The 18,885-nt window shown below is 39.4% G+C and overlaps 1 protein-coding gene across 1 annotated transcript in view; it reads right to left on the minus strand.

Moving 5' to 3' along the window:
• AK5 (adenylate kinase 5) overlaps positions 1-18,885 on the minus strand; it is a 144,215-nt gene that overhangs the window by 69,009 nt on the left and 56,321 nt on the right. Inside the window, exon 7 of the mRNA XM_074961499.1 lies at positions 4,777-4,867. Within this exon, the coding sequence (XP_074817600.1) occupies positions 4,777-4,867 (91 nt within the window). The remainder of the gene's footprint in view (positions 1-4,776; positions 4,868-18,885) is intronic.

An 18,885-nucleotide genomic window follows, 5' to 3' on the forward strand; every position in this document is an offset into this window, starting at 1 on the left:
CATCACAGCCCACCAGTATTTGGGATTTATGAAAGTTTCAAAGGGCACATTGTTATAAGATTATTTGAGTTCCTGATAACATAAACTCAGTATATCTTTTAATTTTTTGCTATCACTTCAGTAGACTCATTAAAAACAAAATTTACTACTCTTATTTAACTTTCAACTTGTCATCACGCCATTTATTTACAGAATTTTAAACCCTAACGTTATAACAAACTCAAATAATGAGAAAATCTAGGACCCAAATTTTGAGTCCATTCTAGACTGCAGCTACAAATTAGCTGTCAAGAAGCCTGCGAAGGGCCTAAGCACCATTTACCAATTTGGGAGCAGTGAAGAACACTAGAGCAGCTAATAAATATAATTTTTGTTGTGACCTGCTGTCATCAGTCACTCAGGGTTATGGATGGGGAAGTGGGAATGATGTTCTGGTGGGTTGCATGTGTGATCATGCAGCAAAATATCTTCGGAAGAACAGGCACTACTGACTACATAGTCTTAACACTGCCACTAATCTTTTGATTAAATGGTTTTTTCGCTATTAAAGCTAATCCTTACTTTACAGTGTATATGGAGAGCTGTCTGTATCATGCACTGTCCCCAAAGCCTTTACTGTTTCATAGTTCCCAACCCATTTAAGCATCAGCTATTTTTGTTTGTTTTTAACATTTACATAGTAATAATCTGTGTAGGTGGTGAGATGAACAATAAGAGAGAGAACATGAGGAGCAGAACTGGATAGCATGATGAATAAAACCATAAAGCTTTGTAAAAGGAGATTACGTCAATGCTGTTTAATTTGCTATCCATATTATAATTGGCCAAATTCATCCTTGATGTAGCTTGTTGGCTTCATGGGATTTACACCAGGGATGGATTGGCCCACCATCTGTTTGTGTGGGGTTTTAAAAAAAATGTTCTTGTACACTTTAACAATTTGTTATATTAATATAGTAGAAAGGGATTACATTTTCCCCATCTTTATAACCAGAGATGCACCTGTGCTGCATTCTGTACTTTGATATAGGTGTTCTGTGAGCTTCTAATGAAAATACCTGTTTTTATAGATAGGTGCAAGAGGACAGAATTAAGGTTACTATGAGAAGCTTAATTAAGTTTCTTGTATTTTATGCAACTGAAGTCTCAATCTTAATATTACACCAAGGTAGATAATGTATATAATTCAACTAAACCTGAATCTTGATTGAGAATGATCTACCTTGAACTGCCAATTATTTTTAAAGGCACTTTTGTAAAATATTTGATTAACTATCACTAATATTCCTTATCTACTGTGAGCAGTATATCTCCTCCCTAACTAGGAACATTAACATTAAATATTGGATTTAGAAGCTAAGTACTTTTTAGGGAAATAGACTACCACAAACTTTTAATGTAAAGATTGGGCTGAAAGTTAACAGTCACGCATAATATATTTTAAACTAGAAAAGCCATAATAGTTCTGTATTTTTTAACATGGCGAATTGTCTATGGCAGTTTTTCCTTGAACTGTGAGGCTTGTTTTCACTGCAGAAGCCCCAACTCTTTTGCAAGGTTCAAGAAAGGGTAGGATAAATTGAGAGGTTTTTTTTCTTTCTTGTTTTCACTGAGAACTTAGCGAAAGGAAAACCATCTGTCACTCTCTGAATATTCTACAGAGAGCTATACTTTTGGTGAGTGAAATGAAATAAACCTAAAAGAGATGCCCTGCAGTACACTGTAGTAAGAGGCTATTGTGAGAATAAGGAAAAGCAGTAGGGGCCTGGTGGAGCTTTTGGATACCATTGCTGCAGTACCAATGGAGAATGGGGTAGGTAGTTTGCCAGTCTAACTGTACTGTAAGGGGGAGCACACCTAACTTGCTGGACCCACACTAAAGCCTGCTACTACAGGGATGGTAGGGGAAGAGAGCAGGCTTGGCCATTCACTTAGGAGGATGGGAGTTGGGAGAGGGCCAGTTGTTCAACCTGTATAATAATAATGGAAGTGATGAGGATGGGGGTGGGAATTGCCACTGACACACCAGAAGACCTTGAAAGATGTGGGGGAAGTCAGGGGGAGGGTGGATGTTCTAAGTCTCAACCCAACTTTGCTTAAAACTTTCTGTACCAAGTTTCAGGAGGCTTATGCTAAACTGGTGTTGCTGTCATCAGTATGAATGGGGAAACAAAGAATTCTGAACTCAGGACCAGGCAAATAAGTGGATGAAGAAAGAGTTGTCAAATGTTTTCTTTAAAATGTCAGTGCATGTTCATGGCTAGTCTATATATAGCAGTGGTCTGGTAATACCTTGCAATCATAAACAAGGTTTAATTCATGTTGTTATTTTTTGCATCTTTCTTTCGAACGTTAAACTTGTACACAGATATAGGCCTAAAAGCACTTTAGCACATGGTTAACACAAAGGGGTACATCCTTAGCTGGTGTGGATCATTTTGCATTCCATTGTCCCATTCCATTACAGCATTTAAATGCTTGCTTAACATTAAGCACATGACAATTTACATCAAAGCTATCCATAGGTATCTGAATAATTCTATTGACTTCAATGGGCTAGTCATGTGCTTAAAGTTACACAAATGCTTAAATGCTACGCTGGAATGGGGTCACAGAATGCAAAAACTAAGACCTGATCTGAAAAGGTGCATTTATAATCTGAAATACTTTCAGTTTTGACATATACGTGTTTATGGGGGTTGGGGAGAAATCAGTTAATTTTCTTGTGTACTGTGTTTTTCAAAGGGGAAAAATTGAAAGAGTTTTATTACAGTTTTTTAAAGATTTCTGTTTACTTCTTTATTGGAGCTCCCTTAGCTAAATAATCAGCTCCACAAAGAGGAAGAAGTTATTGAAGGAAGAAAGTATTTCAGACAATTCTATTTGCTTTTGTGCTAAACTTTGCATCTTCAACACATAGGGCAGCATTTATGCTATCTTGTAAATTGAGAGTTCATTCTTAGTAAAGATTTGGCTCAAATTTTGACCCATCTTTTGTTGTTATGAAGCTGACTTGCACAGAACTGTTAGTGAAAAACTATTATCGAGGTATAACTCATGGGCGGTTACGTATAACAGATGTCTGGATCCTAGCACAGAAATGTTACCCCAGTGTTAATTTATTATATTCATTTATATCATTGAGTCAAATTATGCTGATCTGTTTAAATTTAGCTGCTGTTAATTTGCCATTAAAAGGTAGCAGAATCACATTGATGCAAGTTAATTAAGCAGCTGTTTGGACCATTTGTATTTCAGTAATGTATTAATATATTCCCACACAAACTTAAATATTATTTTTATTTGTAGTCCATAAACTGGCTCAAATATCCTCACACAATATATCTTTTTAAGAACAACTGTATTTGCGCTTTTTACATTTGACATTGTCATAAAAATAATTTTTAAAAAATTCTGTGAAACCTAGGTTTGTCCACATGGTTAAAAAAATTAGGTTTAATACAAATTGTCCTTTTAGTTTATGAAACTCTCTGAAGAATGGTCTAACTCAGTTAATAAGTCTTACATTTCAGCATTTCAAGTCAGAGAAATACTTAGAAAATCATCTTCCAGGGAAAGATAATTTTAAAAAAAGAGAGAGAACTGATTGGTATTAGAATAACAGTTCCATTTTTCTCTCAGTAAGATGTTTCTAATACAAAATTTATTGCAACCTTTAGTGGTGGAATTTCATGACAGGTTGTTGCTTTTGGCAACAGTCAATATATCTCAGGAATCCACAATGAAAAAGAATATCATTATCATCTAGGAGCACACTGAATAGCTTTCTTTCTTCAAATATTTGTTGTATAGGTGGTTGCACATGGATCTTGTAAGAGTAGTTCAATGTTTGGCATATCAAATATGATACTGTGAAGCCATGAATGTGTTCAGAAAATAATGTCTTGTTTGTTAGCCACTATGAACCAAATTACATCTGCAATTATGGTAATAGTTTAAAGACAAAATGAACTGGGGCTAATTACCTTTACAAACATTATTGAAATAAGCAAAGAGCCTTTAATTGCCTGCTATTTTATTAATCCTCACACGCTGTCTGAAAAAGAGAGGTACCCAACTGACTGTAACCTCTTTGGTCTGATGCCCATGTTTGATATGGAGAAAAGGCTAATTAATGAAGTGATAGCTCTTAGTCTGGAGACTGGATTACCTCATTTTTGAACCCTATTTTGAAGGAGGACAAAGGCAGGTACAAGGTTCCTGTTCACATGAAAATTCACTCTAACACAGAAGGGCTGAGGGGGAAAAATCCTCCAGCACGTGTCACGGAGCTCATTGACAGCTAATGTGGGTATTGGGAGGAGTAGCAGATGCTGCCTGCTGCTCCTCTTGCAATGGATTTTTGGCTATGTGGGTCTACGCGATCTGTAGAGCCACTGAATGCAACCTGTTCTGTGGGTGACACACCCAATTTGTGCCTTTCTGTGGTCCCCCACAGAGATCTCATATCCAAGCCATGCTGATTCCAATTATGTCAGTTCTCCAAATATTTGCCCATTCAAACAGTGAAACATACAATTTCCTTCCCAGACATGAAGAGGAGCTCTGTGTAGCACGAAAGCTTATCTCTTTCACCAACAGAAGTTGGTCCAATAAAGGACATCACCTCAGCGTTAGCAATTTTGAGGGGGTGGGGAAGAAGTCAAGAGTTTGTTTCAGTGTTTTCATTAATATTTGATGGATATGAAAAACAGAAATCGCTGCTACATTGGATGTTGAAAGTAAACAGTTTCTTTTGCTTGTACAGTAACTCACCTGCCACTGCCTCTTTGGGAGGAAATAGCTTATTGTCAACTGCCATGCTTATGTCATAGAAAACTTCCTCTTCGTCCCTGTCCGCATCAAACTGTTGGAAAGGGAGAAGGCAGTCAGACACTTCTGGACAGAATGAATTACTTAGATGAATGCTATTATATAATATGCAGTCCAATCCTAAACCATTAAAGTCAATGGGAATCTTTCAATTTCCTTCCATGGGCTTTGAATCAAGCCCTTAACTATGATTCATTCCATTGCCAACTTGCCCATATTTCATAGACTGCAGTTAAAAAGAAGTTGAGTTGTTTTAAAAGACTGACATTTCCAAGATAAAACCACAGAAAACAATATTAGTAATACATAGCACTATATTTGATGCTTTTTCTGCCATCCAAAGTATCTATGTGGAGACCGTGAAACTACAGATCACATAAATAGTTCTTATCACCTGATTTTTAGGGGGAAGCTGTAACAAAATACATTTAATTTGAAGTCAAAATTGCTGAGCAACTTCTGAATTGTGGCTTAAACTAATCTTTTTAATATGTGTGCTGTTCTTTCAGAACTTCAGTGAGTTACTAGAAAAATGAAATACTTTTGAAAACTTACCTGTAATAAGTGGAGGAAGAAAAACTTTCCTCTGTGTATTGCTATCTGATATCTGTACTATCCTGGTTAACATAAGTTAACAAAATCACATGGGGGTAGAAGTCCCCTTAAAATTGTACAATAGCTTCTTGAGTTTGACTTTTTTCCTTCTCTCATTTACAAAATCCTTTGTCTCATTTACAATATCCTACCAAAGTCTGACTTCTGTTTTCCTACATCCTAGTCTCTGATCTGTATCATGAGTTCTCTGTCCCAATCCATCATTTTACACTGTTTTTTCTTGTTTCTGGTATTTATCACTGCACCATTCAACTAGATCATTTTTTAATTTATTGTTCCTACTTAATAAACTATGAATGCCTGCTTGAAGATGATTCATGTGTTTCTTTTATTGATTTGAATATGTTGCCAGCTAATTACCGTCAGCGTTCTTCATATTAATTGAACATGGAAATAAAGGGAAAATGTACATTTGGGTAAATTAAGCTGCCTTTTCTCCTCAACTGAAGCCAGGTATGTTTCCAAGAGAAAACTAAACACTCAGTGTAGACTTAGGGTTAAATCCATCCCCCACCCCCGATCCACCACAAATCATTCTAAGTTTCTGTTAAACCAAACAAGCTTTCGGCTGTCCTTATACAAAACCAAAATAAAAACCAGGTTACAGACGATGAACTGATCTTGTTCTGAGTGTTTATATACATCTTGAGCTCCTTTCTTGACTATCAGGCTTGGAGCAATTTTAATCATAAACTGGCTTCCTGGCACAATTTTCCACATTTCGGGGTAATTTTTCATCTCCAGACTAATGTGCCTTGTGATGCAGAATGAGCCTAAGGGACAAATAGCCATACACTGATGAATGTGAGTTCATGAGCTTTCATGGGCTTGTCCTCTCAAGTCTGAAACTCTGCTGAACAGCATGCTCCAGCTCTATAGTCAAAGTCTGTTTGTCTTGTTTTGTTTGGGGATCCAGGAGTGTGAGATTTCTTGGAGAGATTATGAAACAAATGATTTAGTATTAGTGATGCAAACAGCAATAGGACGTTTCAGTAAAAAGAATTAATCTTCTTATTTCTACACCTTGTGCTAGTACCATAATTTATTACACTCTGTGTGAGAGAAGCCTGGCTGCTGCTGCAAAGGTGCGAACCCTTTTACAGCCTAGTCTAAATGCTGGTTGGAGCTGGGCTGCAGAAAGTTGGCATTGGTGGAAATGTAGTTGTTCTTCCAATACTTATCATGTATATTGGTTAAGAATACAGTGTGATATTCAAGCATTTATTCAGAAAGTTGTTAAAGCCCTTAGCTAGCCCCTACTTCTAAAAAATCAGTTTCACCCTGTTTATTAGCCCTCATGGTCCTTCATGACAACTTGTATAGGACTCGCACTATACAAACTGTTTTGTATTTGTTGTTTGTGGAATTTCCTTTCAGCACCTAATAGTGGATTTAGAGGCAAAAAGGAATCAAAAGGAAGAATCTCTGAGGGCCATTCATCATAATAGAAATCAAGAGACAGAGATAGAATTTGTGCCTTGGAAACCCAGAGAAATAGTCCTGAAAATGGGGAAAGAATATGAAATTCTGGAGAAAGAATAAATCTAACAGATGAGATTCTGGGAGCAGAGAGAAACAGGACATGCTGGAGGGAGGCAGCTAAAACTTGAAGAACCAGTGCAGGAAATCAAACCCTACATAGCTACCTGGGTGTCTTCAGCATGCCTAGGATTCCACTGCCCTATTCCTTTTAGTTTCTCCCTCTAAGGCCTCACAGAATGATGCTCACCTTTCTTCTAATCCTGTCTTGACTAGGATTTAAAGATTTGACTAAAACTCTAGTCAAGACAAGGAAGTTGCACTTCCTCATGTACGATGGTCAAGTTGAAGCCTTAGGCATCCCCCACTCCCTTAGGTTTCAACTTCATCTGTTTAGCATGAATTAAAGAATACTCCTTCCTTGTCTACCCTAGACTTTTAGAAGGTGTTAGTTAGATTAAGCAAGCTAACATGATCTGTACCTATGATCTTTTACAGCCTAGTTGAGACAAGGCCCTAGTGCTGGAAGGTTGGACGTGAAGGTTTGTCTAAAATGTTCCCTGTGTGGGGATACTCTTAAGCCCAACTGCTCCTGGAATTCAAGATGGGGTTGGTGACAAAGAGCACAATTTTCCCTCTGTGGCTGATTAGGTATTTGTGATCCTTTAATAATTTTTAATCACTTACATAGGGCATTATATTTTCATAGGGCTTTACAAACACTAACTAAGGCTGCATCTACACTTGGAGCTGAGCGTGTAATTCCTAGCTCAACTAGATGTACTCACACTAGCTCCCATGGTGAGCTAGAGTTTTTAAAATAGAAGTGTAGCTGGGGTGGCATGGACAGGGGTGAGCGGTGAGACAGGCTAGCTGTCCCAAGTACATACCCACTGGGTCCAGGCAGTTCTGAACTCAGGGAGGCTGTCCTATGCTGCCATTCATCGCTGACCATGTTACTACAGCTACACTATTTGTGACACACTAGCTCGATGAGAGCTAGCAGAAGTATGTTTTCTCAAGCCAGGAAATCACACTCCAAGTGTAGACATAGCCTAAGCTTCACCACATCGCTGTGAAAGTAGCTAATTTAATTATTATCCCCTTTTTACAGACGGGAAACCTGAGGCACACTGAAGTTAAATGATTTGTTCAAGACTGTACAGTGAGCCAGTGGCAAAGTCAGAATTAAAACGTGAGTTCTTGGCTCCTAGCTCCATCCTCAGCCCACTAGACAATACTACCTTCATGATTCTTTCTTTCAAAAGTGGACTGCACCCCACTAAACCACGCCTTTGACTTCTGTATTGGTTACTGCAGTGCAGTAGCCTAACCCTAACTCTAACCCTAACTTCAGATGCTACCTCTGGGGCATAATATGCCTGTCCATCTTTTTAGACAGAATCATTCATGGGGAACATATCACATCAGTTCTTCAGGATTTGCACTAACTTCCTATTGACCTTTGGGTGCAATTCAAATTGATTTGGATTTAGAGAGTCATGTATTTGGATCCTATCTCAGAGCTTGTCTCCTTCTCTGTATACCATGACAACAACTGAGGCAAGTGTGGTCTTCAGCCTTAAATTTAACAGTCTGTGTAGTGGTGGCAATGCACTGTCCATGGAGAGTCTTTGACTTTGGAATTTAATAATCTAGCAGTGGTCGAGTGTATTGTATAAAATGAATCCCTTCACTCCGGCCTTTTTCTAAGGCAGAATGGTGGACTTTTATATTTTGGGGCGATGTCCTTTTTACGTCGTTTCATAGCAAAAACCAGTATATTTTGTTAGATTTTGTACTTGCTACTCGAGACATTGTAGGGGGCACATTTTATAAATAAAAAATAAACTTATGGCATACAAATCGGTGAATTGCTGTCAGACAGTCTAATTGCTGTCAACTTGGGCCATGTCATGTTTGAACTGATGAAAGGCTCTGTATCCCCATATTAACAATCCCTTGAGTAATCCAGTTTGCTGTGGAAAATTGCTAGATCTTTTTGAAACATTCTAAAGGTTTCCCAGAACTCAAAACATAGCTGCATTCTCTCATTCTGGGAACACCAGATGTATCTTTGCACTCTGAAGATCTAAGTGTAGAGTGAAATCTTCTTATTGCAAACCAAAGAAAATCAATTACTTGAACACTTGCACTTAATTAAGTTTCTCCCTTATGTTATAGGACTTGTAATGCCCTGAGCTGTGGGAAGGAAGGTAACTTCGATGGGGAGAATATTTTTGAAAGGAACAGAGATGTAGTTTTGTACTTCAGTGAATTATTACACATTTTTAAATTGCAATTCTTTGATAACTGCCAGATACTTGAATAGAACATAAGGGTGCTCAACTGGCCCTACTCAGTTTTAAAAATATCAAAACCCTTATGATTAAATATTTTTGACTTTTCATCTCTAAATCTGTTGGATGTTTCTACCTATTGAAAATAGAATTGCTAATCACTGCAAGAACAAAAGTCTCTACTATGTGCGCAATCCAGTTCTCATCTTAAGAAAGAGAATTTCAGAGCCCAAACAGGATCTCTAAAAGGGTTGATTACTTGCATGTACTGCTAAATTACCTCCCAACCTCCGTTGGTGGATGCAAAATATCCACAGTCAAAGCATAGGTTTTTATTTAACATATATTTATTCCATAAACAGTAAATTTGCCCAAAGGTGGAGCACTAAAGTGAAGTTCTACTTTGAATAATTACTGTATAAAAATGGCACCTTTTTACTCAAGAGATCTGCGTTCAGAATCACATCCGCTTAATTTTGGCCCTGACCCTGCAATAAGCAATGTGGGATGGCACCCGTATGCCTGAACATGCTCCCGTATGCTCCTTTGACTTTGCTGGAGCTCCACAAGGGTGCATCAGTGTGCCCAATTGGAACTTACGGCAGGATGAAAGACTGTAACTAAATACTTTTAAATTGCCTTTTGCTCCTTTTATCCCCGGGGAAAAAATACAATTGAGAGAGAGATGGATGCAGTTCCTTTTTGTTTGTTATCAACAGAACTGCATGCTAAATTTTAACCAGCCACACCTGTCTGATTCCCATTGAATTAGGTTGCACAGATGTGGCTGAGGACAAAATCTGATTTATGCAACCCGTATCGTGGATGATGATGCATGAAAAGGAAAGTAGCTAGCTTGAGGCTCCCAAGCGCTTGTCTACCCTACAGTCCTACAGCAGCCCAACTATGGTGCTCTAGCACTATAACGTAGTTGTTTCCTACAGTGACAGAAGGGTGTTTTTCTGGTTGCTGTAGGTAATCCACTTCTCCAGGTGGTGGAAGCACTCTTCTGTCAACCTAGCCACCTCTACATTGGGTGTTAAATTGGCATAGCTATGGTGCTCGGGGATATAGCTATGTATACCTAAATTTTAAGTGTAGACTAGGCCTAAGTTTTAGTTTTCAGGGATGGCAGTGAGGAAAAACATATTTTTACTTGTAAACTGAGTACATTTGATCCGGAAGTCACTCAGAGAAAATAACTATAAGACCCCACAATGCCATTGTTAAAAATACATTTCAGATTTGTACTTTAAGCAAAAATATGCATCCTCTGAGCAGAATAGTTTAAGACATCGCAATCATTATAATTCAGTAATGCTTATCATTTGCAAATTCATAAGTATTTTCCTTGGGTCAGGTCTTGATTTGAGCTCTGTGTAGCTCTAAAGCGTGTCTCTTCCCCTAGCAGATGTTGGTCCAATCAAAGATATTACCTCATCCACCTTGTGTCTCTAAAATACATAGTTGGCTTTTGTGGGGGTTTTGGTTGTGGTTTTTAGTTCTTGCATATCTTCTACTAGTGTGGTCCAACAATCATAACAAGCTTTCAAAAGCAGGACATCCTACTCTTGGGCTAATTTCCTCATCATCTTTCAGCTGAGAAACACTGCCATATAATTAATACCACATGTAAGATTTGCAGAGTAGGAATCAGGAAGCATGGTAGCAAGTGGTGGAATATATTCTGATTATGTAGACTTTTCAATTACTGACATAGTCAAAAAGTTAACGTATTGAATACTCTCTTTCTGATCAGGTTTTCCTTTGACAACATTAGAGGGAGAAATAAAAGTACTAATTTCAAAAGTGAAAGAAAGCTACAAAGACCATAGAAGATGAAATAGCAATGTGTCCTTCAGCTTCAATGTTTTTGTGTCTCATTCTGGAAAACAAGTTTCTGTGCACATATTTTAATCACATTTAAATATATAACATGTTGTTTGGGATGCTAACAGAAAAACTAGGCAATTCAGAGGATATCCCTATCCTGGCCACATTGAGCCTAGACACTGTATCACATATACATTCTTCTGAGTATTCCACCAGAAAGCAGAAACCTAGACTAAGAGATATAGGGTCCTATAAGCAAAAGTTGAGGGGAGTGAGAGATGGACTTCATTATAGGGAGGACAGGAAGCTAGCTATATGGGGCCTTAGAAGGTGAAGGAGGAGAAAAATGTCAGAGTTGACTGTCAATCTTAATTCTCTCCCTTAAGGAGATACATGAGGACAAAACTGTCTGAGACTCAGAATTATCTTTTGTGCTGATTTTTTTTAATCCAGCACCAAATAGATTAGTTAAACCAACATGTTTAAACTGCATCCTTAATGCTGCACATGGGAAAAACCAATATTATCTGGAAAAGTTCTTTTGAAAATAAAATACAGGTGGGGGGTGTGAGGAAATAATCTGGAGCTGTAATGCAAGCAGTAGCTGCTTAGGTGCTGAACAGTGCTCCATTTGCATGGCTTCTCCCTCTGTCACTGAAGAAAGTTTTGGAGCGTTTATAGTACCTATTCTGTGATTCCTCTGTTTAGTTAATGAATTCAATGATGTCATATTTCCACTGCTGCCGCTTACTCTCCAAACAAAGTTATATATAATATAATGTTGTATAAAGTTCAACACAGAAATACTAGCTGAGGAAATGTCTTCATTTAAGGGCTGATGCTGCCAACCTTTGTAGTGGCATAATCTAGCTGTTACTGCCCAATTCTGCTCTCACTGCACTTAGAGGGACTCGTGGTAGGAGCAAGTGTAACCCATGCCTGCTTGGTGTGGCACTCTGTTCCCCTCTAGTGGCAGCTAGACCAGCTAGAGACTGATGAGCCTGCTACACCCTTAGATAACAGAGATGTGTCTTTTAGTTCATGCAGTCGAGAGAGGCTCATGTGTTAAGCTCCAGAAGTCCCTGGTTTGGTCCCGGACGACGACCAGGATCTGTTGGCATTACGCAAGAGCAGGTATTTAAACTCCGCAGAGCTTTTTTTCAATTTGGTTTGCAGATATTTTGACTTTGTTGTTGACATCAATAGTTAGGAGAGAAATAGGCTAATAAGAGACATCCTCTTTACTATTTTCTTTTTGGTAGTACTGGATAAATAGTAACTGGCATTATAATGTATCTGGGGCAAAGTTTATGATGAATGATATTCTGAGGTCCTGTCTGCATGCCATAAGTAATCTTTCTAGGGAAAGCAGTTGTGCTGCTCGTCATCAGACACTCGATGAGCGTTTTTAAATATGTTCTCAGAGAATCCTATTCCAAAGAAGTGCTTTCATAAAGTTATATGCCACTTCAAAAAATTGTCTGTGCTTCTAAATAAGTGGGTTTAGGTGGCCAGTATTAATAAATGGAAGTTTGGCAGCATCCTGACTTAAAATAGGAAGAGAAGGAGAATACAGTGTAGAGATCCAGTATTCTTTCCTCTTTAGCTAGTAGAAAACAAACATATCAAGGAAATTGCATGATTGCTTATGCTTTTGTATGAAGGTACAGTCATCCACTCTCACTGCCCCCTACAGGCTGATTTACAATGTGACACTGATGGTCTGTCTCAATGCAGGTAGTTTATCTATGATGACAGCCATGAAACAGGGAGATAATATTTTTTTCAAAAGTAGTGTACAAAAGAAGAACATAAAGGAGTCTCAGTACAGCAGACTTCAGGTCAGAGCAAGGCATAATGCTGCCCAGAGAGCCTTCCAGATATACAGAAATGGAAATAAATAACACTTCAAGGAAAGAGGTGAAGTTGAATAAGTATTTGTAACTGCTGAAATCATGATATCATCTATTTTGGAACATGACTAATGGGAATGAAGAGAAAAAGCTGTGGCTCAGTTCATTGATATATGGCAATCTTCCCATCCATCTGAAAGTCTAATCGGATTACAGGGACTGGATGATGAATGCTCAAGTTGTTCATCTGGTAAGTAGGAAAGGCTGTAACAACAGCTATAATGCATAGATGAGTGTGCTTTCTGTCAGTTCTTGAAACAAACATATGGCACATGGAGAAACAACGTGAATAGTATATATGAATGCTGTACAGAAATGCAAGCAAAAGCAACCTGTTGGAAAATAATGTTAATTAAAAGATTCACTTTTCAAAATCACATCAGAGTGGTTTCCATATTCTAGTAAAACATTAAATCCACCATAGGTATTTCCTACAGTCAATGGACTCTGTACTATTAAGTCTGTCTTGAGTATCAGAATCCAGGTATCTGCATATATTTACAGAATAAGGAGTTTTGTATGGAGAATACTAACTTTTGATGATTCTAAAGTGGAAGAGGAAGTGAAAATTGAGCTTTCTTATACCACCTTAATTTTGGAGGAGCTGCATTGTACTGATGTTGTTGTTCTAGGGAAAGAAAAATGATTTTTAAAAATCAAGTCATTATTACAAAATCTAAAGGGACATACAGGTGACCTATAAAGATAAGTTACCAAATTCTAGAACCTTTACATCTCAGCAGCCCTCCATTTCCATGTTGTGGTACAGACAAGAGCAAGGTACGCTGAAAATCATATGTAGTGGAAATACAGATAAATGCTTTATTAGTAATAATCTGGAAGTGACATACACAGCCATCATTTACAAAGTGGAAAAACCACACTAAGGCAGGTTGTTTTTCCCAAGGAAGGGAACAGTTTTGTTTACCCCCCCACCCCAAATCCAAGAAACAGCGGCAGTGTGGACTCTGTTATTATCCTTTTGTCCCCTCCACAATTTAAAAGCCTAATAAACATCCAGATTTTAAAATCACACTACATTACAGTCCCCTTATATCCTGGCATTTGTCAGTTTTGAAGCTATTTGTCACTTAATGCTCCAAGATAATAAATATAAAGAAACAAATTACTTAATTTAAAGGTGCAGAATCTTCTTGGCCAATAAATAGGATTATAAAATGGAACATAAACTGATCACTCAATTAGTCTTAAGAGAGAGCTTGACAAATATTAGTGGGATTTTATGATAGGGATGATTGTGGGTGGGGGCAGGGCCTCCCTTGGTGGTTCCTTTTTATTCATCTTTTATGTTCCTAAAAATCTAATGCTTCAGGGCTTCAGACAGTCAATTTGCAGAGGACAGGAAGGGAGTCCCTTTGCCCAGCTCTCATGCATTCGGTTTGGTTTATTTTTTGTTGGTGACAGGAGGGAGTCTTCTTTCTCTGAAGCTTCTGAGATTGCCACAGCTGGAGATGGATGTGATGAAAGTGGAAATTTTCTGTAGCCTTTTTGTGAACAATATGCATGTCAGTTGCCACATTTGGCCTGCGTGAACTGTCTTAACCTTTGCTAATCTAAGGACTTCCCAATGCTGTACTGCAGTTGACTATTAAAACCTACTCTGTTTTGAAAAGGATACATGCTGTAGCTGCAAATACTGACTGACATGCATTGATCCCTGAAGGTGTGAAAAGTCTCTGAACAGGCATCTACCTTAGCTGGACTTGCTTTTCAGAGCTCACAATAAGAGACAGATATGTTGGAGTCTGAAGGCCTCTCTCTGTCTCATAGGTGTTAAGGCTACATGGCTCACCCGTGTGGAAAAATGTGACCTGTGGCATGCTAAAGGAATTACTCCCAGGGGAGTGTTTAAAGGTTGGGGTTCCCATGCTCAGGGTCAGACTGATCACCATATTTGGGGTCCAGAAGGAATTTTTCCCCAAGTCAGATTGGCAGTGACCTTGTGTTTTTTTGTTTTGTTTTTGTTTTTTGCTTTGCTCTGCCATGTGGGCATGGGTTATTTGCTAGGCTTATCTGGGTAGCTGATCAACGTCCTTGTCATAGTGTTTGCAGCATGACTTCAGCGGTTTAGGTGCGGTGGGGTCACCAAAGATAATGAACCTGGCCCGAATGAACTGCTCCAGCTGGCTGAGGATGCGGCTGGACTGTTCCAAAATGGGGGAGGCTCAGGCCAAGGCCTCCTCAGTGAGCAGGCTAATGATGAGCCCTCAGTCCTGGTCTGTGGGGAATGCTTGGGGACGTAGCAAGAAAAGGAGTCAGCATAGGCTTAGAAAATTCAGAACTGGACAAGATCACCATTAAATGTGTCTGGGAGCAGGGCCTTCAGCTCCTGGGAGGCTGGAGCCAGAGTTGTCAGTGAAGCCACCTGGGTTTGTGGGGCCACATTCTGCACCTGCAGGGTGGACACCTGCCTGCAAGTTCTGGACACTTGCCTGCAAGTTCTGGACAGCCCCTATGAGTTCTGCCAGGGAAAAACTGGCGTCACTGGGGTCCATGCTAGTGAGAGGGGCCCTATCCTTTGTATTGGTCTGCTCAAATTTCTGCTGACAGGACTGTGAGTAGTCAGGCCTAGTGGTTTAAATGAGAGTTCGGCCTACCAGTTAGAACTGGGTCTAGGCTGCGGGGGCAGAGTCCAGAATGAGCCAAGGGCCAATACATGATAATCAGTCATAAGCCAGAGGTGGAGCTGAGGATTGAAGCCAGAAGCAAGAGAGGAACAGGGGCTGGAGTCAGAGCAGGCAGAGGGCTGGAACTGGAGCAGGTTCAGAAACAAGGTCAGAGCAGGATAGGAATGGGGCAGGCAGTTGAAGCAGGACTGGAACAGAGGAGGAGCAGGGACTGGAAGGAGGCTGGAGCAAGGGCTTGGAAGCAAGAGCAGGACAAGTGCTGCTACAGACATGGTATATGTTGATCAGCTGTTGATCTGCTGTGGGAGCCAGTTTTATAAGCTGGGCTGCTAAACCAGCAGCCATATCAGGTTCTATGGCTACTCTGCCAGTTCCAAGGCAGTGCAGCTGGGCTCACTGGTTTCCTAGTAGCCAAGTTAACTTGGGAGCAGGACACCAGCTGGTCTGGCCCCTGATACTGACATGCACAATCAGCCTCCCTTCCTCCAAAACTACTACCCCACAAACAGACACAAAACAAAACAACAAAGAACTCAAATTTGCTCATTTCTACAGCAAGTAGGGGGTGAAAAAAGGGATGGGCCTACTTAAACTCTGTTCCAGACTTCCCAAAGATTGTGAGTATTTGGATTAGGGGTTTTGGTTTGGCCAATTTCTAATACGAAAATAGGGTAAATTCCAGACAGCTTCTGCATAGATGCAGGAAGAAAAGGGATGGCACAAGATGCTTCACACTGTCCATTTTTCAGCTGCATGGGAGCCAGGATCCCACGGGACAGTGTGTGTAATTCTTCTTGACAAGCCTATCTACTGTGCACCCCCTTCTCATGCACCTGCAGCACAAACTGGCCTATGATCAGCAGAGTAGATATCATAGAATCATAGGACTGGAAGGGACCTTTGAGAGGTCATCTAGTCCAGTCCCCTGCACTCATAGCAGGACTAAGTATTATCTAGAGCACTCCTGACAGGTATTTGTCTAACCTGCTCTTAAAAATCTCCAATGATGGAGATTCCACAACCTCCCAAGGCAATTTATTCCAGTGCTTAACCACCCTGACAGTTAGGAAGTTTTTCCTCACGTCCAACCTAAACCTCCCTTGCTGCAATTTAAGCCCATTGCTTCTTGTCCTATCCTCAGAGGTTAAGAAGAACAATTCTTCTCCCTCTTCCTTGTAACAACCTTTTATGTACTTGAAACCTGTTATCATGTCCCCTCTCAGTCTTCTCTTTTCCAGACTAAACAAACCCAATTTTTTCAGTCTTCCCTCATAGGTCATGTTTTCTAGACCTTTAATCATTTTTGTTGCTCTTTCTCCAGTTTGTCCAAATCTTTCCTGAAATGTGGTGCCCAGAAGTGGACACAATACTGCAGTTGAGGTCTAATCAGCGTTGCTTACAACACTCCTGCTAATACATCCCAGAATGATGTTTGCTTTTTTTTTGCAACAGCGTTACACTGTTGACTCATATTTAGCTTGTGGTCCAATGACCCCCAGATCCCTTTCCGCAGTACTCCTTTCTAGGAAGTCATTTCCCATTTGTATTTGTGCAACTGATTTTTCCTTCCTAAATGGAGTACTTTGCATTTGTCCTTATTGAATTTCATCCTGTTTACTTCAGACCATTTCTCCAGTTTGTCTAGATTGTTTTGAATTTTAAACCTATCCTCCAAAGCACTTGCAACCCCTCCCAGCTTGGTATCATCCGCAAACTTTATAAGTGAACGCTCTATTACCTAAATCATTGCAGGGTTGTATGGAATAACAACTTTGATAGATATGATTGGGAAGGAGTCATCCTTTATGCTTTGATTATGATAAGCAGCATCCTGAAGCTTCATACACCAATGGTTTTTAACTGTCAACAAATTTCATAAAAATGTATGTGCTTAATGCTGTATGGGAGGAAGAGAACTGATGGGGAAGACACCATACAATTATTAGACTTGGTAGGATGGACTACTGATAGACTTAGGGAGAGCTTGAACTGGGGATAGTGGGGGGAAAGCGGGAATCGATGCTTGATGGCATGTCAGGAGAAGGCCTAATGTATTTGTGTTGAGCTAACTGATGGGTTTTCAGGGGGGCTGGTGAAATTGGGAAGAGGGCTGTATAGAGGTTTTGAAATATATTCAAATTTAATGTAGATTTTGTAACTCTAAGAGGCAAAGCCCATGTTTGAGAAGGCATTTGGGGAGAATTAAGATGGCTATAGAGAGATCTTAATTTTTGTCCAGAAAGAATATAGGGGATGGGAGGTTCTGAATTATAATATATGGTTGACCAGTGATTGTTATGTTGTGAAGGGTGAGGAATAATGTGTTGTTTTGGCTTTGTAATTATTTTGTATTTTTAATTAATACCAAAGGTGCCTAGAGTTTCATATAGGCATTCTTTTATGTTGTATTTATATCCAAATGTATTTTCCCCCTTTCTTCCATTCCTCCTCCCATCAATTTTTAACACAGTATTAAAGCATTACAAAAGTTTTAGGCTCTCCTTCCAGGCTGGCTAACCCTGCAGTAGATATACTGTTCTACTCTCTCCCACAACCGGAATTGAATTAGACAGTATAGGCAGGTTTGTTAGAGACAATATTGTCTCGGACAAAACAACAACAAAAAACCCCAAAATGACATAACAAAGCTCACCATAGCCTGTTTGCTCATTCTGGACACACGACCTACCAACAGACTTAGTAACTAGTAACTTTTCAGTATTCTAAGCATAGCCAGTTGCTTCCATATACAAACTCTCCCAGCACTGTACAGCTTGCATCTGTTGTAAACTTGCACAGGAAAAAGTGAGAGTGCTTTATAGGATGCATGTGGGATGTACCTGTCTTGCAGAAGGTATAGTAAAGCTAACCCTATCAAATGGTTTTGGGAATTAATTTAGAACAAGGAGGAATTTCACCACTTGCACAAACATTGGATACACTATTCTATTTTGAAATGACAACTCAAAACACCAGTGTGTCATGTTTTTATATTCCACACTGGCAGAGTAATTTTCACTTCCTATTCTCCATTTCTGGAGGCAAGCTACATTTCACAGAAGTAGTACAGTGGTGGCTGACAGCAGGGCAACTTGTTATTGGAGCACTAGCATGGCAAATTGAATTACACTCTGGGTTAGGATGCCCCAGGACTTGCTTGTTGCTTGGCTCATAACACTTTAGGAAAATGACAGACTTTATGGAGAGATGGTCTGAGAGTCTTGTCTCTTTTGGTGCTCACTCTAAAAATGGGGTGGGTTTTTT

This window comes from Natator depressus, chromosome 8 (assembly GCF_965152275.1).
Source record: "Natator depressus isolate rNatDep1 chromosome 8, rNatDep2.hap1, whole genome shotgun sequence".
Lineage (NCBI taxonomy): Eukaryota > Metazoa > Chordata > Testudines > Cheloniidae > Natator > Natator depressus.